Source organism: Symsagittifera roscoffensis, chromosome 1 (assembly GCF_963678635.1).
Source record: "Symsagittifera roscoffensis chromosome 1, txSymRosc1.1, whole genome shotgun sequence".
Taxonomy (NCBI): Eukaryota; Metazoa; Xenacoelomorpha; order Acoela; family Convolutidae; genus Symsagittifera; species Symsagittifera roscoffensis.
In genome coordinates, this window is record NC_087062.1 from 28,201,271 (window position 1) to 28,228,915 (window position 27,645).

Genomic DNA, 27,645 nt, shown 5'->3' on the forward strand with positions numbered 1-27,645 from the left:
AGCAGAGACCATCATCCCTCAGTTGACTCGTTTGATTTAGGTCACACACTCCGTAAAAGTAAACGTCAACTGGAGCGATTCGTAGCCAAGTTCCTTGGTAAAAACAAAGCTACAGTTGCCCCTCACAAACTGAGACGTTCTTGCACTTGTGTTGCCAGTCAAGAAAACCAGAACCTCAACTGCGGTGACAGAACGGAAAAAGTTGTATGCATATGTGGTGGCTCTTTATGGACTCTCGAAAGTTCTCAGAGATACAACTCAAACTTAAATTGCGCCTTTCTTGCCGACCAAAGCTCAGTGATTAAAAGAACTGGCTGTACCAATTTTGATAACCTGCAGCCATTGCTAACTAGACATAACCAAGACTCGTTGCCGACAATAAATCCAGCAGAAGAGAGTCCTGAGATTTCACGGATCCCGACGCCTCAGATTCCACTGGCGTCCCAGGACAACTTGACACTCTTTGAGATGTCGCTTTGTGGAACACCCGTAACTGCAAGAGGGGTTTCGTCTGGCGTGTTTCAAAGAAAAAGAAGCGGATCATTTGAGAGGGGTCGTTTCCCTGTCAAGAGTCCTTCAATTGGAGACTACGCAAAAATTAGACAAACCCCATCTGGTGGAGCGTCTGCGACATCTCTCTATTGTTCCAAGGTCAGCCGTGCAACTCAAAAATTAGTTGAATTTTTGATTCGATGACTTTTTTGCTGCTAAACTTTTATCGCGTTAGTTTTCTTACCAAGCTAATAATCGGGCCCGGATTTCGGGTATTAGCTAGACGAGAAGGTTTAAGGGGGAAATTAAACATTTTTGAAAGTTTTGTTCACTTAATTTTATCAACTTATTTTTCAAAATTATATCTAACGCTACTTCGCACGACGCGCTTAGCAGCAAGTATTTCCAGGAAGCATTATAGCGGCCGCTATGGGAAAATATTCATGAAAACATTTCTTCCTTTTCGAGTGCGCTTGCAGCTTTAGCATATGTTGAGCTACGCGCATCTAGGAAAAAACGGTAGGTCAGTCAATCAAAAGCTTTTCTAGTTGAACAAGACTTTTCGTATCAAGACAATTTCCTGAATGTTCCGACTGCTCCATAAGAATTCAGGAATAAATCATCCTTTAAGAATTTTAAAATTTATAAAGTTTCGAAACAAATGTTTGAAAATAATTCGGAAGTCTTTTTTTTTTTAAATATTCCTCCCACACGCTATGTAAAGCACATAATCGTATTATTCTTTTCTCAGGTTCTTAAAAGCCCCACTTAGCTTGCTTCATATCGAATAAGAACAATTTGTGAGGGATTAAGTTGCCGCTTACGCTTTAATATAACCAAAGAATAACTCCATTCAAAAATAGTTTAAAAGTCCTCGTTAAAAAGTCGAAGTTTCTCCGAAGAAAAAAGTAGAAGACTTTGCAAATCAGAACAAAAACCAAAGAAGACTGCTCGTATCAGGGCAAAGCCCTGAATGTTCTGACTGCCTTTTAAGGTTCATGGAGCAGCAGCAATAACATAAAAAAAAATTAAATGAAATAGAATAAAATGAATTTTTTTTTCTAAAATTTGAAATTTTTATGAAAATCATCCCCCCACACGCCATATAAAGTACAGAAAGATATATTTCGTTCCTTGTAACAAATCAATTATGGCGAATAAGCTTCGTTCAACCAATTTGGAACGATTTATAAGACGGATTAAATATCCGCTTACGCGTTAATAGCGCGAATTATATCGCGCGTTAATTGTCCCAAATTGGTCAAAATGGCCAAAATGGCAATCTTTAAAATCTCATAATTTTACGAAAAATGATCACAGGTGAATTATCTTTTCAAATAAAAGCTCAGGACAATAATACTTTTTGAATGATATAAAAAAATCCGTCAAAAATTGCTAGTTAAAAAGTCGAAATTTGTCTGAAGAAAAAAAAACCCACCCCGAGCACAAATATTCCGTTGCTTTCGTATCGAAATTCGGAACAATAATACATGAACCATTTAAAACTAAAACAAAACTGTTCTTATATCAGAGTGGAAGTTGCGACTGCAGCTTACAGACAAATAAAACAAGACTGCTCGTATCAGGGCGAAGCCCTGAATGTTTCGACTGCCTTTTAAGGTTTATGGAGCAGTAAAAACATTAAAAAATTCAATGAAATAAAACAAAATGGAAAAAAAAAATTCTAAAATTTGAAATTTTTTTTATAAAAATCATCCCCCCACACGCCATATAAAGTACAAAAGGATAGATTTTGCTCCTTGTAACAAACCATTTATGGCAAGTAGGCTTCTTTTAACCAATTTGGAACGATTTCTAAGACGGATTAACTCTTCGCTTACGCGTTAATAACGCGAAATAAATCGCGCGTTAATTGTCCCAAATTGGCCAAAATGGCAATCGTTAAACCACCGTAACTTTACAAAAAATGATCACAGGTGAAATATCTTTTCAAATTTGAGCTCAGGACAACAATAGCTTTCGAATGATATAAAAAAATTCCGTCAAAAATGGCTAGTTAAGAAGTCGAAATTTGTCTGAAGAAAAAAAAACCCACCCCGAGCACAAATATTCCGTTACTTTCGTATCGAAAGTCGGAACAAAAATTTGGCTGAAAGAATGATCAAATAATCGAAAAAGAAAGAAAAAATTTTTTCTGTCCTAATTTTATACCCCACATGCTATGTTGAGTACAAACTGATGTAAAAATTTAATAAACTGTCTCATTATATTTTGACTCAGTTTAAATTGCCGCTTACGCATCTAATAAGACCGCAAGTTATCGCCCGTTAATTATCCCAAACTGATCAAGTTAGCAAGTTTCAAACCCACTTAACAACAAGAGATCACAGATGAATTTTTTGGTTTTGCTTTTTGGAGAAAGTAATGAATAATTATGCAAGAACTGGTTTGTAATTTATTTGGAAAAATTTACCACGGAATTTTGGCAACGATGGAGGAATCACACTAGATTTGAAAAAAAAACCGAGCGGGCTTAAGTGCGAAACACCGGCTTGTTTAACAATTGATAATAGGCAAAGTATTTAAGTGTGGCAAGTTAACACTGATAATTGTTTCAAGTTTAGTTCAGTACTAACATGAGACGACTGAAAATGCTAGTCATACGTTTCTCATATGGAACACTTACAAGTTGCATGAAAACTATAAAAGTAGAAATTTTTAGTTACAAGAATTTAAGAATAGAATTCTGCATATGGGAAAAGTATGACTAGCTTTCTTTTTTTTATTTCCGTTTTTTTAGTTCTGTCTCTGTTTGTGTATCGCTGGGTTTTTTCTAACTACAGTAACCTGGATAAAAGATACCCATAGTTCAACACGACATTTTAAATCTCACAGATATATAGTATTGTGAGGTAATGTCAAGGTGTAGAACCTATCTCTAAAATTTTGTATGAAAAAATTGCCTAATTATTTACAATCAGGTTCAAAAAATTCAGCTACGTTTTACGCCGTTATATATTTGTGTAATTTTAACTAGACCAAAGCGTTGGTACCAATCGAGTAAAAAAAGCGATTGCCAAATATGTGAAAACCATTTAGATGAATGGGTTTTTTTAGAAATTTTTGAGCAACTGGCTTGCGTTATAGACAAAAAATTCATAGTGTTTTTGTACTGAACTGATTTCGAGATCAGAAAATATGATATTATTTTTTTGGGTTTTTTTTTAAATTTTCAACTTTCAAAAAGTGACATTTCCTAAAAGTACTCTATAATACTCAAAAAGACTCTCAATTACCCAAAAAAGATAGTTATACACTTTTCATAAAGAAAAATTGTTAGCAAGTTTCAAACCCATTGTTAGCAAGTTTTATTTTTTTCGCAAGTTCCGTATAGGTTATTGTTCCGACTTTCGATACGAAAGAGACGGAGTATTTGTGCTCGTCGTGGGTTTTTTTTTTTCTTCAGACAAATTTTGACTTTTTATCTAGCCATTTTTGACGGAATTTCTGTTATATCATTCGAAAGGTATTGTTGTCCTGAGCTCAAATTTGAAAAGATATTTCACCTGTGATCATTTTTCGTAAAGTTATGGGGGTTTAAAGATTGCCATTTTGGCTAATTTGGGACAATTAACGCGCGATATATTTCGCGCTATTAACGCGTAAGAGGAGAGTTAATCCGTCTTCTAAATCGTTCCACATTGGTTGAAAGAAGCTTATTTGCCATAATTGTTTTGTTACAATGAGCAAAGTCTATTCTTTTAAACTTTATATGGCGTGTGGAGGGATGATTTCATTTAAAAAATTTCAAATTTTAGAAAAAAAAATTTTCATTTTTTTTATTATATTTAATTTTTTTAATGTTACTACTGCTCGATAAAACTGAAAAGGCTGTCGGAACATTCAGGGCTTTGCCCTGATACGAGCAGTCTTGTTGTAGTTTTTTTCTTTTTGTTGAATGGTGGTCAACCTGGGAAAATATCTTAGTAGTTTTGCACGACTTAAACTTCAGCTCTTTATACTTGATTTAACGGAAGTTAAAAATTTTTAGTTTATCTTGAGAACATTTAAGTGACAATCGGGTTTTTCAGGACTCTACTTTGATATGCGAGCAGTCTTGTCTACATTGAGATCCAGGCAATAATATCTTTCAGATGGCATAAAAAATGTCAAAAACGCTCAATTAAAAATACTAGCATTGACTGAAAAAAAAAACACTCCAAGAAAAAGATCCGCCACTTTTTTTGAAAGATGAAATAACAAATGTAGCTAGTTGCTGTGCAAGTTTCACAGAAGACTTCGACTGTAGTTTTTATTTGCGCTTCAGCAGATTCATTTAACTTCTGCGTCGGCTCAAGCTTGTGTTTTTTAACTTTGACAACAAAACAATTTTTCATTAGTTCTCTCAGATTAAGGTCGTTTTTTTGTGCGTTTGGGGAGAAAAAATAAGCGTCGACTTAGGCAAAAACACTGGCCTTATTTGACACCAGGTGTCTTTGCAAAATGAATAACACAATAGTGAAAAACCAAAATTTTTTTAGATTTTTTTTTCTGAAATTCAAAGCAAGACTTTTTAAAGTTATCAGAATTTTATCTAGAGCTTTTGATATTTGGTTCAATCAAAATCGAGTTTTTAAAATCACCGCTTCCATTTTGAAAATCAGTCTGATAAAAGGATTTAATCGGTGGAAACGGTGATTTTAAAAACTCGTTTTTGTTTCATATTAAATTTCAGTTTTCTATAAAGGCTTTAATATGAGGTCACACTCGGTTCGATTCCATGCGAGTGCTCTTTGAGGTTACCTTTTTTAGGCCATATATGAAAGTTTTATGAGCAAAAACTGAAAAGAAACTAAAAACAATTCTAGCTGTTCATTTTAAACTCGAAATGTGTCTTTAGACGTCTCTTCAAAGCTTTGATAACAGCCGATTCAACCACAGCAGAAATCCCAACAATCATCACGAAGGGAGTCCAAACCGACACGAGAACAACCGCATTTCTGAGATGTGGGAGGAGGATCCAGTTCAGGTCCCGATTGGAGATTCTTCGGGTAGCCACGGATGTTCCGAGGGGCCGGACGAACAGCATACGTACAAACAGATCAGAGATCAAGAGGAAAGAGAGAAACAAACTTCTAACCAGCAGTCAGCACGAAAACGTTAGAGAAAAACAAAAAAAATTAGCTCGTAATTTGATGGCAAGACGTTAAAAGATCGATATTGTTGTACTGCCAGATAAACATTGAAAAAAAATGAGTTCTACATATTTAGCTATGATTGGCATTATTGTTGTATGATTTTGATTCAGATGTCAGCCAGCAGTGGAGGTTTAGTGACGTCAGCATCCCACAACATGAAGTATCCAGATACGAAAAAGGCAAGTCTGAGACTTTTCATTGACCATAATATTTAGTCTCATAGATCACATTAGTTGGAATTTCGATCCTCTTGAAAAGATATAGTGACAGAAAATTCTCTTCAGAATGAAAAAGATGTCTATCGAACTAACGTGAATTTGACATGCAATTCAGTTATTGTTGTAAGAGTTCTTGTATAACACGAACAACTTTTGAAAAATCTGAACTCGGAACTTACGGAACTTTCTCTATTTTAGCTTTCCTGCGAGTTCGTGGGTGGGTGGACTCGGACATGTTCATGTATGGCATCTTCCTCTGCATCCTCCTAAACACCATGAGTATGGCCATCGAATTCCATCTGCAGGTCAGTTCTTAAAAAAACTGCAAGTGGAGATATATTGCAAATGACTTTTGAACATTGATTAAGTCCTACATTTAACCTGAAGTTTTTGTAAAACCCCAGGTTTTTGTAAAATCTTGTAGAGGGTGAGTCGGAAATGTTTGAAAAATTTAAAAGTTGAAGAGTCGGAAATGTTTGAAGTGTGAAAAGTTTGAATTACTTTAAATCATTTTTGGTTGTTTTTAGCCGGACTGGCTGACTGAGATAGTGGAGACTAGTAACTTGATATTCTCCCTCATTTTCGCTCTGGAGATGCTTATCAAAGTGGGGGTGCATGGAGTGTTGGGCTATGCGAAGAACGGATACAACCTATTCGATGGATTCATCGTCATCATCAGGTGTCATTACCATAGCAAATATTGACTTATTGCATCATCATAAGACCGTAGGGTTAAATCGTTAGCAACTATTCGTTATCATTAAATATTTCAGTTAATATGTATTCTATCAATACTAACTGGCAGAAGATTAAGAGAAAGTGTTGATAAAAGAAATTGTTTCCGGAAATAAGGGTCGGCCTTTTTCAAACTTAATTTCTTTAAAAAAATTTGTTTTGATAAAAAGAAACTGCTGCGCCTCGTTTATGAGAAAGCGTGCCCAAAAAGCTGTTTTTGGGACTTTTCGAACACAATTTTGCATTTTTGGCGCCCTCTCAAAATTTAGTATACCGTTGCTCGTTTTAAATTTTCCCGATCTATGGACAAACGAAACTTCGATGCACATAATTTTAAAACTTTCAGCTGTACTAGTCCAAATCTGTCATTCTTAATGTTGTAGCCTAATTGAACTGTTCGGCGGTGGCGGAGGGGACGGGTCAGAGGGATCCTCTGGTGGCTCCTCGGGTCTCTCTGTTCTCCGCACTTTCCGACTGTTGAGAGTTCTCAAGCTGGTGCGATTCATGCCTGCTCTCAGACGACAACTGCTGGTGATGCTGAAGACGATGGACAACGTGGCCACTTTCTTTGGACTTCTTATGCTATTCATGTTCATATTTAGGTCAGTTTAAAAGAACAGTTAGGTTTAAGAATTCGATCTTTCTAGTTGAGCATCCTTCTTTTTGTCAGCTACCCCAGAGTCATGGCCGCTTTCATAATCTCTCTTTAATCAGAAAGTTTGGCGGTTTTTTAATTTGTAGAACAATCTTTTATGGACGTTTCTAGTGCTCAATTTGTAAATTGTTATTAGTAGTATTTGTAAAATTCTCTTTTATCGCATTTTCCGCCTCCTAACCGAAAAATAAAAGTTTTTTTTTTCGTTTCAGCATTTTGGGCATGCATCTGTTCGGGTGTAAATTCTGTGATGTGGATGCAGTTACGGGACACAGGGAGTGCGACCGGAAGAACTTCGACAGTCTCCTCTGGGCTGTAATCACCGTCTTCCAGGTCAGTTCAAGGTTCAAGGCCTCACAACCTAACTATACGCCCCTTATTGAAACAATTTTTACTAATCCTACTGTACACGCAACCCCCTTATTAAGTTATAAAGACTAAATACTAACTTATAATATATTCAAAATGTCGCGGAGATAAAAGTTTAGAGTGGGTTGAGTCAGTGCTATTTGTATGTCGGGTACAATGATTTCAAAAAGGTTGAGAGTCGGGCGAGGGTAAGTATGTTGAGTTATAAGAAAAATGACTCATGATATTTTAAGAAAAATTTATTATTTTTCTTTTTTTTTTCTAATGGCAAGAGCTAAGTAAAGCATCTCTACTTATAAACAGTTAAATAGGCTGGTTGTTTGTGTGATCGCTGTTTTGATTGATTAAAAGGACTTTATCGATAGTCTGAATGATAAAGTGTTCGACGGATACACAGTTGAAGGTCATATCTATTGCTCCTATTTGTCACCGTGTAGGTTTTGACGGGAGAGGAGTGGCAAATGTTAATGTACACCTCGATGCAAAGCGTAGGCCCCTACTCCTGTCTATATTACGTGGTCGTCATGACCTTCGGAAATTACATCCTACAGAACCTACTCGTCGCCCTCATTATGGAGGGGTACAAAGAGGTAAAATCTCCCCAAACCCTCTCCCCCTTTTCGAAAACAGGGACTCTGTCAATCACTGCAAGTCCCCACCCTGCCACCAGCGCTCACATTGTTGCTTCTTTGATGTCATGAAAGTGTTCCCGAGATTTGATCATGCGACGTTTGCTTTTGCAACATTGAGTGATTCATGTCATTCGAGTTCGTGTTTTCATTGCGCAATCGTTCCGGTTAAGCATAAGACTCAATCAGCATTTTTGAAAAACCTCGAAAGATCAGAATAATTAATTGATGCCAGAACAGTGTTACTTCTGATTTGAACATCTTAAACACGTAGGTTTTTTGCCAATTGAGTGTTATGCTAATTGACTCAAGCTAGTTGCAGCCATGAGCTGGCGTGTTGCTGTCTTTGTCCTTTTTGCATTGTTTAGAATTGCGCGATATCGGAATGGGCTTGTTAGTATGCGGAATGATCGGCATTTTCGACGCTTTTTTTCGTATGCTTGCGCCCGATGTGTATCCCTCATTATTGTTACATCATCTTTTATTGATTCACGAGCATAAAACTGTCGTTGTTACATAGTGATGCGTAATCTTTGGAGGCGATGTTGAGGAACGGAGTAAAAGTTCAGTAGAATGATTTTTTCTCGCGGGTCATTATATTGTCTGATGTGAAGTGGTATTCTAAGATGTTGAGAGTCCACGTAGGTGGAGAAATGGCTGCTTCTTTTTGAAATTTGTTGTTCTGATTTGTAGAGGAGATCAACAGGTTAATGTACAAAGCGTTTTTTAAAACCAGAAAACATATAAGATCGAAACTTCTTTGAAATAGATTTTCGACTTTCGATTGCGAGATAAACGCAAACGTCAATCGGCTCAAACTTTCGCAATTGAAGCTTGTTTTATATTTGTCTGGTTTTAAATGACAGTTTGATGGTTGTTCAGTGTTCCAGAATAGTTATTGTATAAATTAAGTAAGCGTCAATTACAGTTAGAGGGTTGAAAACTTCAATTTCAATGTAATTTTCAAAAAAAAATTAAGCGTTTTGTCTTTTGCTCTGAAACTACTTCAAAAACCATAATTATAATTCTCGGAATTTTCGGTCAAAATTTCTATTTTGTACACATCTCAGAGATTTTTGATTTTTTTTCCAAAAAAGTGACATACATTAATGTTTTTAGTTAATTAATAAACATCTCGAGCAGTATTTGAGAAAGTTTTTTCTATGCAAAGTTAAAGTTAATATTTGTTCATAAACTTAAATTAAAACAAAGAAATTAACAGGTTACATTGAAAGAAGAACAGAATGTTGAAATTATAAAAAGTAGTGGAAAAAATCAAAAATGAGAAGAAACTTTTAAAAAGTTTCAAAAACTTGTTACTTTTTGTGCACTTTTTTTTTTCAGTAAATGGCAGATCAAAACGGTTAAAAACTTGTAAAATGATGTAAAAATAGCTAAAATTATTTTAGAAGTCATCAAAATGAATTGAGAATACAGTTTCTCAACCTGTCAATTGTAATTTTTGTGACGTTTAGTCTGTAAAACAAAAATATTCATACCAATTTTTCACAAGACTGATACGATTTTCTTTTAGAAATGATTTTTTAGAATCGGAATTATGACTCGGAACAATAGGGTTTGAAAAAGATACTTGTTTTGACCCCATACAAGCTTTCCTTGAAGCAGCCAAAATGGGCTGGAAAAAAAAGATTAGCCGTACGTCAGAGTTCATTCACCGCTGAATGATGAATCTCTCGCTTTCCAAAAAAGCGGAGTTTTACAAAAATTTTGCAGTTGGAATAAGGTTGGCAGATTCTGTGATACTTGTACTGGTTATCCTTTCAATCTTTTTCAATAAGTATGCAAGTAGCACAGAACCTGCAATCTTTTGATACTTTTACTGGTTATCTTTTTGATCTTTTTCAGTAAGTAGCACAGAACCTGCAAGTGGCACAGAACCTGCAAACTTTTGATATTTCTACTGGTTATCCTTTCAATCTTTTTCAGTAAAACTTGTTGCCAATTTTTTTGCAAAGCGAAATATTTACTATTCAACAAAACAACTCTGCTAAAATTGCTGAAATGAATCAATGTAAAAAACAAAAAGTGGAAACATAGTAAGAATGGAAGAAGCACAGAACCTGCAAACTTTTGATACTTGTACTGGTTATCCTATCAATCTTTTTCAGTAGAACTTGTTGCCATTTTTTTGCAGAGCGAAATATTTACTATTCAACAACACAACTCTGCTAAAATTGCTGAAATGAATCAATGTAAAAAACAACAAGTGGAAACATAGTAAGAATGAAAGAAGCACAGAACCTGCAAACTTTTGATACTTGTACTGGTTATCCTATCAATCTTTTTCAGTAGAACTTGTTGCCATTTTTTTGCAGAGCGAAAGATTTACTATTCAACAACACAACTCTGCTAAAATTGCTGAAATGAATCAATGTAAAAAACAACAAGTGGAAACATAGTAAGAATGGAAGAAGCACAGAACCTGCAAACTTTTGATACTTGTACTGGTTATCCTATCAATCTTTTTCAGTAGAACTTGTTGCCATTTTTTTGCAGAGCGAAATATTTACTATTCAACAACACAACTCTGCTAAAATTGCTGAAATGAATCAATGTAAAAAACAACAAGTGGAAACATAGTAAGAATGGAAGAAGCACAGAACCTGCAAACTTTTGATACTTGTATTGGTTATCCTATCAATCTTTTTCAGTAGAACTTGTTGCCATTTTTTTGCAGAGCGAAAGATTTACTATTCAGCAACACAAGTCTGCTAAAATCGCTGAAGTGAATCAATGTAAAAACAACAAGTGGAACCATAAACGCAAGCGAGACTTGGTTTATCAGCTTCATTTGATTTTTCGATTTTCGATAAACGCAGTCTAAAAAAGAATAGCTCGTTGCAAAGCTAATAGCATAGAATGTTTCAACCAAATTCAATAAAAAATACAATTTGACTAGCATAGAGCATTAGAGGTTAGACATAACTGACAACGATTCTACTCGAAAAATGAAAAGCAAGAAAAAATCTTTAAAATATTCAGAAAGAAATTTCAAAATTTTTTTCAAATTGGCAGAATAAGTTTTTAACTTTTTAAAAACCTTTTGTTGCTAAGTAAGCGTTGAATGTTTTATTTTAATTAGTTTTTTCGTAGAAAATTTTAGTATTTTACTAGTTAAATGAAACCTCTAAGCCAAATTACGAGCAAGCAGACTAAGACTCAAAAATGTAAATCCAGTTTTTCTAAATAGTAAAATTCTCCCGACTGAAAGGGCTTTAGTATGATATATTACTCGACCCATTCCGAAGATATTTTGTGTTACCTGATTTAGCACGGGGGAAAAGAAAAACCGAATAGAAAACGAAAACACTCAAGAATACAGTTCCCCTTTTTAATAATCGGAACAACAAAATGATTAAATTTTTGGCCCGGCTGGATGCTTGTCCTTCAATAAACTTATCTACATATTAAAATTTTGATCTTGTAAAAAAGCAAACGACAAAATCTGGCAAGAAAACGAGAAATCAAAACGATTAAACTGGCAGCCCGTTATGGCGCATTCCAACAAAGCTTCTAATCCCTTGACCACAATGAATAGAAAACTTTTTGGCTGTTTTGGTCGAAAAAAAATCAAATAATTTTTTCCATTAAACACAGATGACGTTACGATTCGTTATCTTTTCTCGGCAAGGGGTTCATTCAAAAAATCACTGTCAAATTTAGTCCTCGGCTGATCACACCAGAAACATAGTCGACTCTAGGCGAAACAGTCGAACTGTTTGGGTCAATTCCTACTTAGAACTTGATAGTCGAAGCATAAATCTCAAACCTCGACCTGATCAGGGTGTACTCCGAAAGGCAACCGAGAGTTTTGATCCTGTAATCTTGGGATTGGTGGTTAAATATCATTGGTACGATGTCCCATTGTGCATCTGCAGGAAAAAGGCTGGTTTCATCTATTGGGCTCTTTCCCCGAACATTGCATAATTTTGAATTTTCCTAGAAGTTACGGTTGAAGTTACGGTTGTATGCGAGATTTCATCGGTAAGATGTAAAGAGCAAATAAGATCAGGTTAGTTTTTTCTTTCATTGTGCGAAATGTCATTACATTGCGGGTAAAGTTTACTATATAATTTATACATCTTTGAAAGGAAGTGTGAGGAAATTGGTTGGTAGAGAAGGCAATGTTGTGTTGCTGTGTGTATTGTGTTGTGATGTGTTGGGCTGCTGCAGATCCTGACACAGGAGGCGTGGTACCTGGTGCTGTACAATGGCATGTCTTACACACACCCCTCGGCCGCCATCTACTTTGTGGCTCTAATGACATTCGGAAATTACATTCTGTTCAACCTACTAGTCGCAATTCTGGTCGAGGGGTTCTCAAACGATGTAAGTCAACCCCCTCCCTCCCTCCCCCCATCCCCCTCCGCCAATAACTCCCCCTCTTCCCACTCACTCGTCCCTCCAGTAGTATCATTGGCTAAAGTTAAGCAGAGTATGGAGTTAAACCAAAAGATCTCAAGTCATGCTTTTTTCAACTGTTTTAAGCAATGCTTTGATACGCTCTTCTTAACTTTCGCCAATTGAAGCTCCCTGACTTTTATCTAATAACTCTCACTGGGAATAGCAAAGAATCCTGAACGATTTGAACTAACATGCACCATCAACAAATTAACCCAACTAGATCCTAATGCAGTCATTTCCAAATAATATATAAAAAGTCAAAATACACGTAGATGTATTCTACCTGACGCACCTTTCTAGTGATCTTTTGGTTACACTGATTATTTTCCATAGCATTTAGTGTTCAAAAACCACATCAAAAACCGACAAAAAAACAGTTATAGAATTTTAAAACTTGGATATAGCTAAAAATTTTGTTGAGAATTTTGAGAAAATCATGCAATGACTTTTATGAACGGAAACAACAAATTATTCATGCTTTTATTAGTGTTTTAATTTGTAAAAGCTTCCATAACAACAAAAACACCTGATTTCTCTCAAACATATATATCACTAGCAACTCAATATTGGATCAAAATCTAGTTTCAGTTCTGTAAAAATTCATGCATTCCGATCTCAAGCTATATTAGAACAATTTTGTTTTGAAAAGAAATTAAACATACGATGCCCGTCCCTTCTTCAAAACTGAGTTAATATTTACACGTGGGCTCGCATACTTTCCAATATCTGTCTTATGTCGCACAGAATGATAATTTGACCCCTGGTAATCTGTTCGCACCAAAATTGAACTGAATTAACGTGATCTTCCTTGACCTGAACTGGCTTCTCTTGACCTTTAGTTGCTGTTGGTAACCTTTTTCATCCTTTTCAGTGACTGGCTAACGCAAACATCACTTTGAGGTGCTTAATTTGCAAAGCAAATCTATCATGGTGTCATGGTCCTAAAACGCCGAAGAAAAAACTAACTTAAATACACGACTGTTTCAGTTCTTAAGTTAAGAAAATAAATTTTCCCATACTTTTGATTTTCCAGCATATTATTACTGCTGTCAAGAGGTATTGATAGTCTTTTAGTCATTTGCTCGGAGTGCTGTCTGTATTTAGACAACCGCATATTCCTACTCGTCAGTAAGCAGACAATTACTGTTTTAACCAATCAGAATCGAGACAGGGAAGACATTAATAAATAGAAGTTATTTATTTTGAAAGTTTGCTTTCTCATCTCGATTCTGATTGGCTCATATAGTATTTGTCTGCTTACTGACGAATAGGAATACGCGGTTGTCTAAATACTGCTACGTAACTCATTTGCACATACTAAAAAATACCCATACAAACGAAATCGATTGGAAATTGACTTCTTTGGTTAAAATTGAACTTGTAGAAAATAATCTGGCAATGTTTTATGAAATCCATTTTTAAAATGAAAATAGCCAGCTGGTTTGGAGTTTTTCTCTTTACTTAGTACAAAGTTTCTGGTTTCGTTTCCGGGTGTCATTTCTAGTTATCCCAATTTGGATTGATACAGATATGCTCGGCTGTTTGTAACTAGATCATAAGTCTTTTTCTGAGAAGTGAGTTTGTCCACAGTCAATTTTTGACAAAATGAGTTGTCGAAAGAAGGCGGTAGTTTTAGTGGGTATCTAAAAGGTTCCGGTGATGACGTTCCGATAAACTTTTGGGTTCGCGTCCAGGCTTGCATGATTTGACTCTTCATTATTGCACGTAAACCCGTCTGTTTTCATGTCTGTTTTCACCTTTTTTAACCATTCACAGTTTATTTAACCTGTCATGCACACATGCCAAAAAAGTGATTCAAATGAAAGACACAAAAAAATATATCTGATCTATCAAAGTTTTTGATTGTGTTTCTTCGAAATTGTGGTACATTTCATTACATACTTTTGTGTCTTTTTTACTGAATTTTTCCGTTGTTCCTTGTAACTTTTATTTAGCAACATTAGCTGTGTATAGCTTCTGCATCTGTGTTTAACCTGGAGAGTTGATGTCTCTAAGTGTTAGATGCTACTTTTGAGCGTCCAGTTTGCACGTTTATTTAGATCTAATTTGAATAGTTAATGTAGTTTTGGCTCAATTTCTGAAAACTTTAGCCCAACTGTGAACACTTTTTTTGAAAGCGACTAAGTACTATTAAATGTTAGGCTTTGGCATGATTGTAAAAAAAGGTTAAAAAAAGTCGTTGAACCTAAAAACTATCGAAGACTATCCAAAAAAATTGTGAGCCTAAACAATTTTTTTCCACGTCGAGTTGCTGCATGCCATCTGTTGCTTGTTAGTTACAGATACATTGATTGTTCATCATTCTTATGCTATGTCATTTTTGGTTGAAATGTTTGTTCAGCTTTCATATGATGTTTCAGACTGTCTTAATCGGGGTTTGTTCAAATTATTTGTTACACTCTTGATATCAATTTTGACTCTACCCAACAGTTTACTTCAGTTTACATCAATGGTCATCCTGCACTTTAATGATGTCAAGTTGAAAAAAAATAATTGAGAAAAAATGGAAAAGGCAAATAAGATATGATCCCTGCCCTTATAACTTTTTATTTTTTTAGCTACGAAAGTTAGAGTTTCATTAACTATATAGTAAAAATAAGTAGCCAAAACGCTTTTGCTCTAAGGTGTCAAATTGAAGAAAAAATTAGCTTGGGATCTACTTTTTTTATTTTGACCTCAAAAATCTGCAATGACTATTAAGACCCTTTGCTCCACTTTGAATCAAGCATGAATCCACAAAATGGATTGCAAAAAGTTGGGAACCGTATTTTAGCAGTTATTCTGCTCACTTAACTTGATTGGCGCGCTACATTAATTCAAGAATCTTGCAATTTTAAAAGACTGAATGGCCAGACTAGAAAATACTAAAAAGTTTTTGAATAAATTTCGCGTTAAAAAAATTTTTTGCTTAATTTTTTTCTATATTTTGGGAGAAAAATTTGGTTCATCGAAATTAAGCTTGCCAGTGTGTTTTTTGGATCCAAAACTTTTGCTATGCGCTAGTGCTACCATATATGGAGGTTGCCTTTAAAATTGATTGACTACCATGCCCGCTAATCTGTCTCCTGTTTGCTCTGTTTCGCAGATTCCAGACGTAGATGAATACCACTTACAGCTAGTTGTAAGCCACGCTACAATACATTACAATTTACACATTCTATGCTGTAATAATCTAGTACTGTATTGTATTCTACTGACTGACCAGTCTTGATCTCTATCTCTGATCATTGTCTTGACCTTGAATTTGACCTGTGCGCTGCTGTTTTTCACCTCAGTCTGTTAAATAACTCTAACGTGGTTGATAACAAATTTTAGTCGCCACTTAAAAATTTATTTTTTTTAAAAAAAGTTGCGTTTCTCATCAATTTTCTCCGTTTAAATTAACTCCAATTTTTATTTAGAGCTCGTTTGATGAATTTCAACTACTGCTTTTAAAATTAAATTGGTGGTGTAACGTTCATCATTTGTTCGACACTTTGACCTTTCAATACTTTCATTGCGGCCAAGAAACCAATTTAAAATTTGGAGATTTTTACTTAAATAGAGTAAGCAAAGCCGCAAAGAGAATTCGGAGTTGTTAAAACCGCGGGAATAATCACGAAGAAGTTATAAAAAATCGCCTCTAATTTTATATCTTTGTTGCTTCCTTTGTTTAGCAAGGTCAGCTTACTATAGCTTTTACAGCGAAAAACTGACTTCAGTTCGATTTGAAATGGGCAGCCTCAACTGATTGAAAATTTGTTATCAACTTATAATTACTCTGTTACCTTCACTAACTGTCTTTTAAACTGGGTCAACTAGACATGGGCGGATGACCAAATTAATGGGGATTCTATTTTCTAAACATATTTTATGGCAGACTTCTTTGACTAGGGGCGAGGGCATATTGCACAGGGGTGGCCCATATTTGAAAATCACTTTTCCCAAACCAGACTAGTTGACCCATTTGAGTGTTTTTGAGTGGAAATGAAATTTTTAATTTCTCTCTAGAGTTTTAAAAAAATCAGTACAAAAAATGAGTGAAAAGTTTGTAGCTAATAGATGTGTCATGTATCATAGAGATTAATATCTAGAGAGTTGCAAAACTTTCGGACAGACAGAATTGCTTGAAAAGAGCACATGAGCTAACTTAGAAAATTGTATGCGCAAAAACTAACTTTTCAGACAGATTTTGACTCAAGGTCGCATAAAATATAAAATTTGCGTGGTTTTTGTTATCAATTGGCAGATTGCTCTTACTGATTAATTTTGCCTGTCCGAATTTTTTTGCGAATGATTCTATGTCAATTGTCTGTGGGTTTATTTGTTAAAACAACTGAGTTGATCAAAGACACGCTCTGCTCCTGACATTTTTCACTTTCAAGTAAACTCTTGACCGCAATCGAATCAACTCAATGAACGAGACTGCTCGAATCATGGCAACTCAAATAATCCGACTGACTACGGAGTGGTGTTCGCTTTAAAAAAAATGATGAATATTTTGACAAAAAAAATGAAAAATTTTCAAAAATTTGTGAGATTTTTTTAAATCATCCCCCACACGCTATGTAAATCACAAATTGATAAATGACAGGAATCAAAAAGATAAATGGACCAAGAAGCGTGCCTAAATTCAATTGGGAGCATTATCTAAGACGGATTAACGAATGGAATCTGCGCTTAAGCGTTAAAGTTTTGTCCCAAACTGGCCAAATTGGCAATCTTGAAGCCTCTTGAATAATCTTTTTCAGCTTGCGGTCAAGACAACAATACATATTTAATTATATAAAAAAACATGTCAAAATTTTCTACTTAAAAACGCGAAATTGATTTAACTGAGAAACTTTAAAATAGAAAAAGTTTTGCTGAGAATAACAATCAAAATCGTTCAACATTTTTTAGTTTGGAATTTGAAAAAAAATGATATGAGAAATTGTTTTATATAAATTTTTTGTTCGTAACGAACTGTTGTTGAGGATGTTTTAAAGCTTTGTCTATTTTTCCGATTTTCGGCTAAAAATTGTACAGTACTCAAGCCAGAAGGTAGCGGCTTATGACTTAAGACAAAGTTAAAAAAAGGATATATAATATCATTTGTAAACCTCTAAAACCTGTATAAAATTGCCCTATTAGAAACTGTAACTCACAAAAACGCTTAGTTTTTTCCAAATATCTTCGCATGATCCAATTTTGGTATCAAAATTTTAATTTTTTTTCTATACTTTGTGTTTATATAAAGTACAATTAAACAAAAACGAGGAAAGCTGATGTTTTTCCTTTGTTGTTTCTTTGTCTAATTATTTTGACTTTTGAAGAAAAAGACGGAATAATTGAGCAAAGTTAATTTTTTCTTCAAAAAATATTCGAAAGTTTGACTAGCAAACTATGATGGATTTTTTTTACTCATGCCAAAAGTTTTGTTGTTTGAACTCTATTTGAAAATATTCATTTCATCTGTGGTCGAATTTTTAGTATTTATGTGGGTGTAACAATTTTCAATTTGGCCGATTTGGGATAAGTAACGCGCGAAATATTTTTGACTAATAACGCATACGCGAAGATTTAATCCGTCCTTAAAATTGTTCCAAATTGCACTGAAGCATGCTAATCATATTATTTAAAGCTTGCTATGTAAGAATATAGAACTGTACTGTACATAGCGTAATGGGGGGATGATTTTTGAAAGAAAATTATCCGTCTTTTCAAAACGAACATTGCATAGTCGAAACATCAAAGGCTTCGCCTTGATGCGAGCTGTCTTGTTTTTTTTTGTGAGCGGTTATTATTAACTACAAAAACAAGTTAACGATAGCTCACTGAGTAAAAGTTTAAAATAACCTTCCGGCCTTTTCGTTCGTAAGTTTCAAAACGTTATATAATTTTAGGCAAACTACAGCAGTCTGAAATGCCAAAAAACCAAACACTCTAGCCAACCTTACAATCCCTTCCCCCGAAATAATCGATGTACAGGGGAGAAAATTGAAAGTTAAAAAAAATTAGCAAAATTATAACGCTTAATGAACAAATTTAATTATCGAAACATAATTGCAACATAAATTTAACTGACTTTGTAGCTCGCCAAAAGTTATAAATTTCGACAAAAACTCAAAGTATTCTTATTTTGCGTGTTTGTATAAAATTTATATCTTATTCAGCGCTAGTTTTCAAAAACAATACATGCTAGGACAGAGGATTTGACGTTAGAACACTTCGGGGAGCATGAATGAATCCCCGAGTTGATCCAAACTTTTTTCTTGAAACCCAGAGAAAAAATTTTTCTTTGTTTTGTAGTTTAAATCACAATTAAAAGAGCCTCAGTTTCACTTAGTTCTCAAACTCATGCAACATGTCTGTGTGACACTTGATTTGCCGGGAAAAAACAAGAATTGGAAGTTTTATGGGCAATCACGACAAAAATCAACACCATTAATTCACTTAAATCATTTTTCAAGCAATCATTAACTCGAGAGCTTGTCGAGACATCAAGTATTTCAAATCGTGATTCAGAAGTGTTAGTATTGCTACCACTACACACTACACTCGACTTGGCGTCCAATATTGAGGACTTTTAATTGTGAAAAAAACACTTCACACACAAAAAAAAATATATTTCACTCCAAGGTGTCTTATTTTTAATGCAACATCAGATGTTCGAAAGATTGCTTGTAGGCTTTCGAGTTGTGGTATCATGTTCAAACCTTTTCCGACGTGATTTGTTTTCCAAAAAAAATCTTAGAAGTAGTCTCAGTGTCGAGAACAGATGGCAAGTTTTTGCTATTCAAGCACTCACTCATTAAAATTTATGTTATTGAGGTCTTCAATGCGAAAAAAATATATTTTTCGATTTTTTCAACATATAAGGACTGATTTATCTATTTAAAAGGATGGTAAAAACTAGAAAAAAATCAATTCACTTTCGAGCAACCCCAAAAAAGTGAAACAATGAAATAAAAGCCTGTTTGAGGGATTTTTAATAAATATCACCCAAACAAATTGCGCTTCAAAATGGTACCACCTTAAAGCTGAAGCACAAAAAAACACGGCAGTGAATTGAAAAAAAACAAGTGTTTTGCCAAATAAAATCAATTCTATAAGTCTAAGAAAAGAGAAAGTTATATCAAATGACCTAGCGTTACACAAGCTTTGGGCTCTGATTTTCCAGAATACAGTCTCGTTAGGGAGCGGTGGTGAAGTGGTTACGTCTCTGCCTCTCTATCGAAAGGTCGGACGTTCGAGGCCCACCATGATCCGTTGCTCGAGGGTGATCCGTTGCTCAAAATTACGCAGACACAAAAAATAACCAAAAAAATTGCATGTAGTAGTTAAGCAGGGGCACAACAGCGGTTCGCCGTGATGAGCTATATATCTCGTATGTTGGTCCTTTCCTTCGAGGATAAATGGTCTTAACAGTCTCATGATTAGGTAGTTGAATAAAATTTGCTAAAAGTTATGGTTTTTTATTAACCAAATAGTTGCGAATATATACTTGATATATATGGGCGGATATACGTGCGAAGGAATCAAATACAATAAAGTTAGTTAATATATTGAATCATCTCTATGGTTTTTCAGTTGATTTTCAAGGAAACTTGATACGTTCGACTGACTGATTTAAAGTAGAGCAAAGGTTACTGAGAGCTCTTTAAAACCACTCCAGTTCAGCAGATTGAGCTGATTTTTAAGGTTGATTGACATTCACATTGAGTTGGTTCTTTTCTTTTTCTGGTTTGCGAGTAAAACAAAAACATCTTCTTTTTAGTATATTTATTACTTCACTTAGAATTTGCCGGACAATCAAGAATTATTTGGAATTCGGACTGAAATGATTACTAATGATGAGATTCTTGAGTACTGATGTTTCAGTGTCTGTTTCTTACATTTTTACTTTGCATTGATCGCACAGGTCAAATTTGGTCAACTCAGTTTGGTGTTGCTTGCAACTTGCTTCTTCATCTACTATCAAAATATATTACCAATTCTAGTTACTGTTTAATGTGTTTAAAAAAATATGTACAAAAAGGGTATGCACCACTTTCTCAATTATTTTTTGCGTGAGTATTTGCAAACTTATTATTTTCTTTGTACATATTTTGGAAAAGCGAACAGACACTTTTTTCAGCCCGAAGCAGACATCAAAAACGAACTTAAAAATTTGGACTTCAAGGTCTTGTAATTCCATCTATTTTGATCTGATCGATTGAAAAATCACCATATAATCATATGCACTATGCATCGTGGATAACGTGGCTTGCAATATGAACAAATAAATAATTAACTAACTGGTTATAATTTGTCAGGATGCTAGTCGCATGAGGTCTAGAAAAGCGAGAACCTTTCTCATCACACAAAGTGCCTTAGAGAAGGAGTTCGATTCCAGCCCGGAGCGGAAAATACCGACTAATCCGATTTATATGACGGCTAAAGAGGCCGATCAACTTATGCACTCCTCGGATTTCCGAAAGAAGTCGAGCGGTACCCACATATTGCAACGAAGATCGGATGTCATTAACCGTCAGATTTCGTTTTTGGAACCAAAGTGTGAATCAAAAAAGGTTTCACATACAAAATGCGAAGGCATAGAGACCAAGAAATCTCGGTTTTTTGGGGTAGGTTGCGAAAAAAGTTGTTATCGGCGTGAAGTGGGCTCAAAAATCAGAAGTTGGCTTGTTTTGGAGTTTTGTGAGCTGTCATTGAAAAGAGTGCAGATTGTTTGATCAGTTCTATATATTTGGTTTCAATTTTTGTTTTAAGTTGATGAAGATGCGACTCATAGTCATCTGGCTCTTTTTTTATAATGTTTTCGAAGATTTGATTAGTGGCAGACTAGATATTTCGCCTCAACTTTCGCTGGATATAAAAAGACGTTTCAGACAACAAAATTTATAATCTAAAGTTAAATCAATAAAGTTTACGAAATGAAATATAGAAATTGACAGTTTTTTGAAAAAAAAAAACAATAATTTGACTTTAAAATAGCCGTATTTTTCTGCATATCATTCATGTGCATCTTGATCTTAGTGTGTTTCTAGTTCATATATTCATTTAAATGTCATATCAATATTTATAAAAAACAGTGAATTACTAATAACATTGAATATCCTCTACCTGATTCTTGGCCCTCTCCTTTTTTCTAAGACTAGCTTGACTGTTTGAGAGAGGGGGTCTGGTCTGGTTAAATTTGCAGGTAGTTTTAGAATTATTATTTCACAACTTGCACAGTTTTCACCCCTTTTGCATGCACTATGCATTTCACTCATTTGTTATTCAGCGCTTTTTTGATGTTCATCAATATAATTTTCCTTTATTCCTTACACGAACCTTAACGAATTCTTATTTAGTGTACTTTCATTTTTAATCAAATTAATTGATCTATTTTAGCGCGATGTGTTTGAGTATTGCTATCCTTTTCGTCTATCTTCGGTAAATTGATTAATTCAGCCCAAAAATATAGAATAAAACGCGTACACAACAGCATAATGTAGGCCTCAAACACAACTGCGCCAGTGGTTTGTCATATGCATTCAAGAATCAGAAAAGCTTTGAAATTTCAAATAACAAAAACTTTTTTTGTTCTTACGTTTGAAAAAGTAACAGAAAATTTATGATGGGGTATTACTTTTTTAAGGATCAATTTCGCACTGGAGCAAAAAACTTGGTCGTATCAACTCAACACTCTGAATATTCTGACTACTGTTTTTTCAGAAGTACGGTATTTTAAAAACACGTTATTTATGAATCATTTGTCATTCCACCAATAGTTAAGCCACCGAAGGCATTTTTTGCAAAAAGCAGCAAAAAATTGAGAATTCTGATGATTCATTTTATTAACCTGTAATATTTTTTGCTCTCGTATTTGCCAGCAATTTGTTCAAAAATTGCTGCGTTTTGGCCTGACATAAGATGATCAGGACAAACAACATAAACGACCCTTTTTTTCCTGAACCAAACAAAGTGACCCGCTTTGAAGGCAAAATTTCAGGCCCGAATTTCTTTTTTAAAGTTGCACCATGAATTTTGTGGCTAAATTCCAAACAATTTTGTCCTAATCATTTTTGTCCTAAAATAACCCAATTTGAAAGAAAAAAGTTTTAGTTTTAAATCTGTTCGACTCATGATGTGACCCCGTTTGACCCATGAGTCGACTTTTTCCGACTTAAACCTTCTTTCTTTTAAAACCTTCTTTCTTTTAAAACCTTCTTACTAAATTCTTAATTTGCGTCCAAAAATGGATATCATTTGACGGTTTCAAGTATTTTGAAACATTTTTTTTTCGGCATATCAAAAATTACGCGATAAAAATTTACAGGGCTGTCGGAAGATTGAGAGTCACGCCGAAAACCAGCAATCAAGTTGCCACTTAAAAAATTCCTAATTGTTTATGTTACTTTTGCTAGCCCTGTTCAATGTTAGGTGCATATGTTACATGTATGTTTTCTGATGATTGTTGGCTGTTGAGTGTTGTTTCCTGCTCAATTAGAAACTCCATTTTGTTTTAATTATTCAAAGAGTGGTATCTGAAATATCTTTCAGGACGAGAAGAAATCAAGAGCTAGTTCTTGTGTGGGAGGGAAACTAGAGGAACCAGTGACCAAAGAAGAGTTCGAGGAGGCAGAAAAAAGTTTGTAGTTACTTTTTTTTAGATTCAATATTGTTTGCTTGAAATCTAAATGCTTGAAAATTACTGCATAAGGGAGCTATGGTTTGTTTTTTGTTAGTAGTTGCTTCGATTGAGTTCAAGAAAAGTTCTCTTCTGATGAGGTGTAGATCAAAAATGTAACAAAAACGGATAAAAATACCAAAGGTACCATTTAGGTAAAGATTCAATCGAAGCTCCTCCCATAATTTCTATCTTCGGAAGAAATTTAGCAAGCTATTCCTGTAGTCGATGGAACATTATAACTCATTAATACTTTGCTGTGCCCCTAATCACGGAGGCCTGCTCAATACGAATACTTACTATGATAGCAGTAGCAATGGAGGGATGTGGAACAACGTTTTTTTTAGGTAACCAAAATCCGCAATTGCTTCCGGTGTCCAAAAGAAGTTCCCCAGCTCACCTGTCATTAAACGAAAACCAGCAGCTTCAACTAACTAGTCACAGTAGGAACAATTTTGGCTCCTCGCCGACGGCACAGACCTCGCAATCTTCCCTAGGAGCATGCAAGACTCTGCAAGATGTGGCTTCTCTCGAGGTACTGCATAATGTTTTCTTAGACATCTTTTTGAACTTTTTCTAGCAACTCTCATAGTCTTTTCAATATTGATTAATAAAACATGGCACGGCTCAAACTCAGTTTGTGTAGTATCATCAGCAGCCGAGTGCGACTCTGGTTCCGCCTACCATCATCCAGACTGCGGCCACCCCTCCCAGCTTGTTCCAGTCAGTTATGTCCGATCTGGACACAGACTTGGACGCCTTCTGTGTACATTTGGTATGTGTGTTGAAATAACCTATAAATTTTACACATCTATATCGATAAAACCTTAATATTGAAAAAATCAAATGTAAAATCAAATATACCTACTACTCGCATTGAATTTTTCCAAGTCACCATAGAATATTGAATCATAAAAGAAAGTATCAATATCTGTAGAAATGTTCATACAAGATTGACAAAGCCACATCATGAAGCCACAAAAATTTACTTTTGGATTTTAAAGGATTGCCTTATTAAATAAAATACACAGATTATTCGAATATTAAAGTAAGTAATTGATTGAAGGTCGGTTCAATATAAAAGCAGAATTTGTATAAGCGGAATTGGTTTGGTCTTTCAGAATACTGACTATGAATCTACGCCATGCAAGACATCGTGTATGTCAGAGGGAAGGTCCTGGCTGTCAGTGCCCGAGGAGCGTCGCGGATCATCCCCTCGGGTCACAGTCATGTGCAGACCATACTCGGCTGACTACGAGAACACTTACACTCGTGAGTTTCATGTTTTTGAAAATAATCTTCAAATGTTCTTATTCGAGCTAATATGAATTACACAGAAATATGGCCAAAAAATAATCACGTGATGTGTGATAAAAAGTGCCTAGATGAATCAAAAAGCTAATTTTGAAGAGCGTTACTGGCTACTGACTTGAGTATTCTACTAATGTACCTATTGTTTGATTTGCTTTACAACTTCAAAACTTTTTCTTCCGATCGCGAAGCGCGAAAAAAGTTTGCATTCAGATTTTTATTTCTCGTTTACTTTTTTTCCTGGCAAAATAGGTACGACAAACAAAAGTCAAATGGGCTGGAAATATATATAGATTTAAATCCTATCAGTGGTTATTCGATCGAAAATCAGAACATTACAGTAAACTTTTTCAGTCTCAGAAAATACGGTATAATAATTTGGTTTCTAATTTTAATTTGCAAAACATTTGTTTTTAGTTTAATTTTTGAGGAAAATTGTTGTCCAAATCGCCAATTTACTATGCAAGTTCTAGGCTTTTTTCGATATTGTCTCATCACAACAAAAACCGACGCCGCAACATAAAAACATCAAGCGGTTATCCTTGTTTCTTTCTTAGTTTATTTCAATAGCAACCGGCCATTCTCTTTTAAAATTGTGATCAAAATATTGTACCCCAAAAAACGGGTACCACAAGTAAAATCAAATGGGGTCGAGTGACATACCTGCACGCACTGACAAAAATGGATTAGGATCAATTTTAGTTGGGAAAAAGTTCTAGACTCAGTTGAGATCGATTTTAGCATGAAAAAAGTACAAAGATTTAAAAAGAAAGTTAATTTAAAATTAATTTAAATTGGTCTTAAATTTCAGGTAAAAACCGATCCAAATCGAACTTAAATCCATTTTGTTGTCTTAATTTGTTTTTTTTTATGTTAGGGGGATTAAACGGATTCAAGTCAATCCATCAATTTCATCAATTTTGAGTCATCAATCGAATTTATTTCATCAGTTTTGAGTTTGTGTTGCATTTATTCATTGCCCATCAATTTTCGTTTTACATCTATAGCGTATGGTAGCATAAAAAAACTAATAGTTTTTAAATTATCAGTAACACTCTATACCTTGCAGATTTTGAGCTAGAAAATTGGATCTACATGGCCCTTTTTTTGTTGCATACGTTTTGCCCAAAATTTGATACACATTGATGATTTTCTATGACTTGATTGCCTTAACTTGAGCTCAAAGTCTGATTTGTGAGACAACATTTTCCTAATTTATAATATACGTTTTTGTCCAAAAGTTGATTTACGTTGATGAAATTCTCTGATTCCATGGACTGTTTTTGAGACCAAAAACTGATTTTTATGAAAACTGTTTCTTTATTTGTTACATAGGTTTTCGCCGAATAACAGATTTACATTAATGGTTTTATATGTTTTCATTGCTTGTTTTTGATTTGTTACATAGATTTTTGCCCAAAAGCTGTTTTACATGTTAGTTGACATGTTAGTTGACTTTGTCAAGATTTCTTTTTATCTGGTATGTGTGTTCTTATTTGAAAAAAGGATAAAATTTAAAAATGTATTTTTAGGCAAAATTGATCAAGGTTTTTTAAATGATGGGTTTAAATGAATTTTAGTAAGATTCGGATGAAATTAGAGGTAAGATTCGGATGAATTTTTTAGACACTTGAATCGGTCCAAAATATTTGGAAAATATTGATTTAAATTGATTTAAAATTCACTTCATTTTGGAAAGTGTACGTTCTTAATCAATTTGAATCAATTTAAAATCAATCTAAATCAATCCAAAGCCTTTTCCGCGGTGATTCAATCGAATATCGAAATTGATTAAAAACATTTTTTGAATATCGAATATCAAAACTGAACATTTAATTTTTTTCAGGTCCTCCAAACAACAACAATTCAAAGCCGGCAAATAGAAAAACATCTGTTTCAATTAGCAACAACAGGAACTGCAGGAAGAGCTCGATGGTTTCGCAGACGACCAACTCTAACTTGTGCAGACTACTATACGACTACCACTTGGAGAGCCACAACAACAACAACAGCAACTCCAACTCGTCATATCAGATCACATACAAATTGCCACCAGCCGTTGAAAAGTGAAAAAAACTTAACAATTATTGCAGGAAAAAAACAATAATTTACACAATTAGTCACGCTCAAAAAACAAAAACATATTATTCATTATAGAAAAAAGAGAAAGTATGAATGAGTTAATAGCATGCCTTTTTCGCAAAAACCTATCATATTGCGAGCTCTGACATTGAAATTTTAAAAAAAATCATATTTTATTGCTTTTTCCAGGCGTCTTTCGTTTGCAATGAAGCAACAGATTAAATCGATGAGCATACCGCGTCCCAGCACCATATCATACGCATCATCCACCTGCTCCTCAGTGCCCCCCTCTCTCCCCCTCGCCAGGGACGGAAACCCACTAAATCTGGTGGATACCCGACGCGCCTCTTTCTCCCCGAGAGGAGAGGGCGGGTTGGTCGGCGGAGGAGGTCATTTTAGAGGTAGCAAGACTTCGAGTTCCACCGGAGAATCCAAGAATGTCTCGGACGGGATCCAGCCGATGTTGGTGGCTCCTCCGGAGCTGGTCGCTCATTTGGAGAGAACCCAAATGAAAACGGTTTCTGGCTCTCTGGTTACTGTTATCCAAGACTGAATTTCAAATTTCTTTATTAAATTTTCAGTATACAAACTTATTTAAAAGTAATGATAAAATATAATTCTCACTGCTCTAAAAATAATTGCTTTTTTTAAATTAGCTCATTTTTTCATTTTTGAAATAGTTTCCAAACATTTTTTCAACCAATTGGTCAGCAATTTCACATCTCAGTCACCTGTTTCAGAGGATGAAGACAGTTACGTACAAGTTGTCTCGATTGCATCCCTGCTTCCAGGAGAGGGAACAGTACTCGCTCTACGCATTCGCACCAGAAAATAGGTGAGTAATCAGCCTCTCAGCCCAGATGTGTATGAGTCTGATATTTCCAGCCATCTTTGTTTTGGGCCGCTGATAAAA

General features: G+C 34.8%; 1 protein-coding gene across 1 annotated transcript in view; it reads left to right on the forward strand.

Moving 5' to 3' along the window:
* Nucleotides 1–27,645, forward strand: part of LOC134855381 (uncharacterized) — a 52,727-nt gene that overhangs the window by 16,207 nt on the left and 8,875 nt on the right. The window contains exons 10-25 of the mRNA XM_063871924.1: nt 41–651; nt 5,354–5,612; nt 5,762–5,830; nt 6,068–6,174; nt 6,397–6,548; nt 6,988–7,206; nt 7,472–7,592; nt 8,066–8,218; nt 12,452–12,607; nt 23,213–23,300; nt 23,687–23,874; nt 23,986–24,114; nt 24,461–24,611; nt 26,497–26,716; nt 26,922–27,249; nt 27,473–27,567. Of these exons, the coding sequence (XP_063727994.1) occupies nt 41–651; nt 5,354–5,612; nt 5,762–5,830; nt 6,068–6,174; nt 6,397–6,548; nt 6,988–7,206; nt 7,472–7,592; nt 8,066–8,218; nt 12,452–12,607; nt 23,213–23,300; nt 23,687–23,874; nt 23,986–24,114; nt 24,461–24,611; nt 26,497–26,716; nt 26,922–27,249; nt 27,473–27,567 (3,046 nt within the window). The remainder of the gene's footprint in view (nt 1–40; nt 652–5,353; nt 5,613–5,761; nt 5,831–6,067; nt 6,175–6,396; nt 6,549–6,987; nt 7,207–7,471; nt 7,593–8,065; nt 8,219–12,451; nt 12,608–23,212; nt 23,301–23,686; nt 23,875–23,985; nt 24,115–24,460; nt 24,612–26,496; nt 26,717–26,921; nt 27,250–27,472; nt 27,568–27,645) is intronic.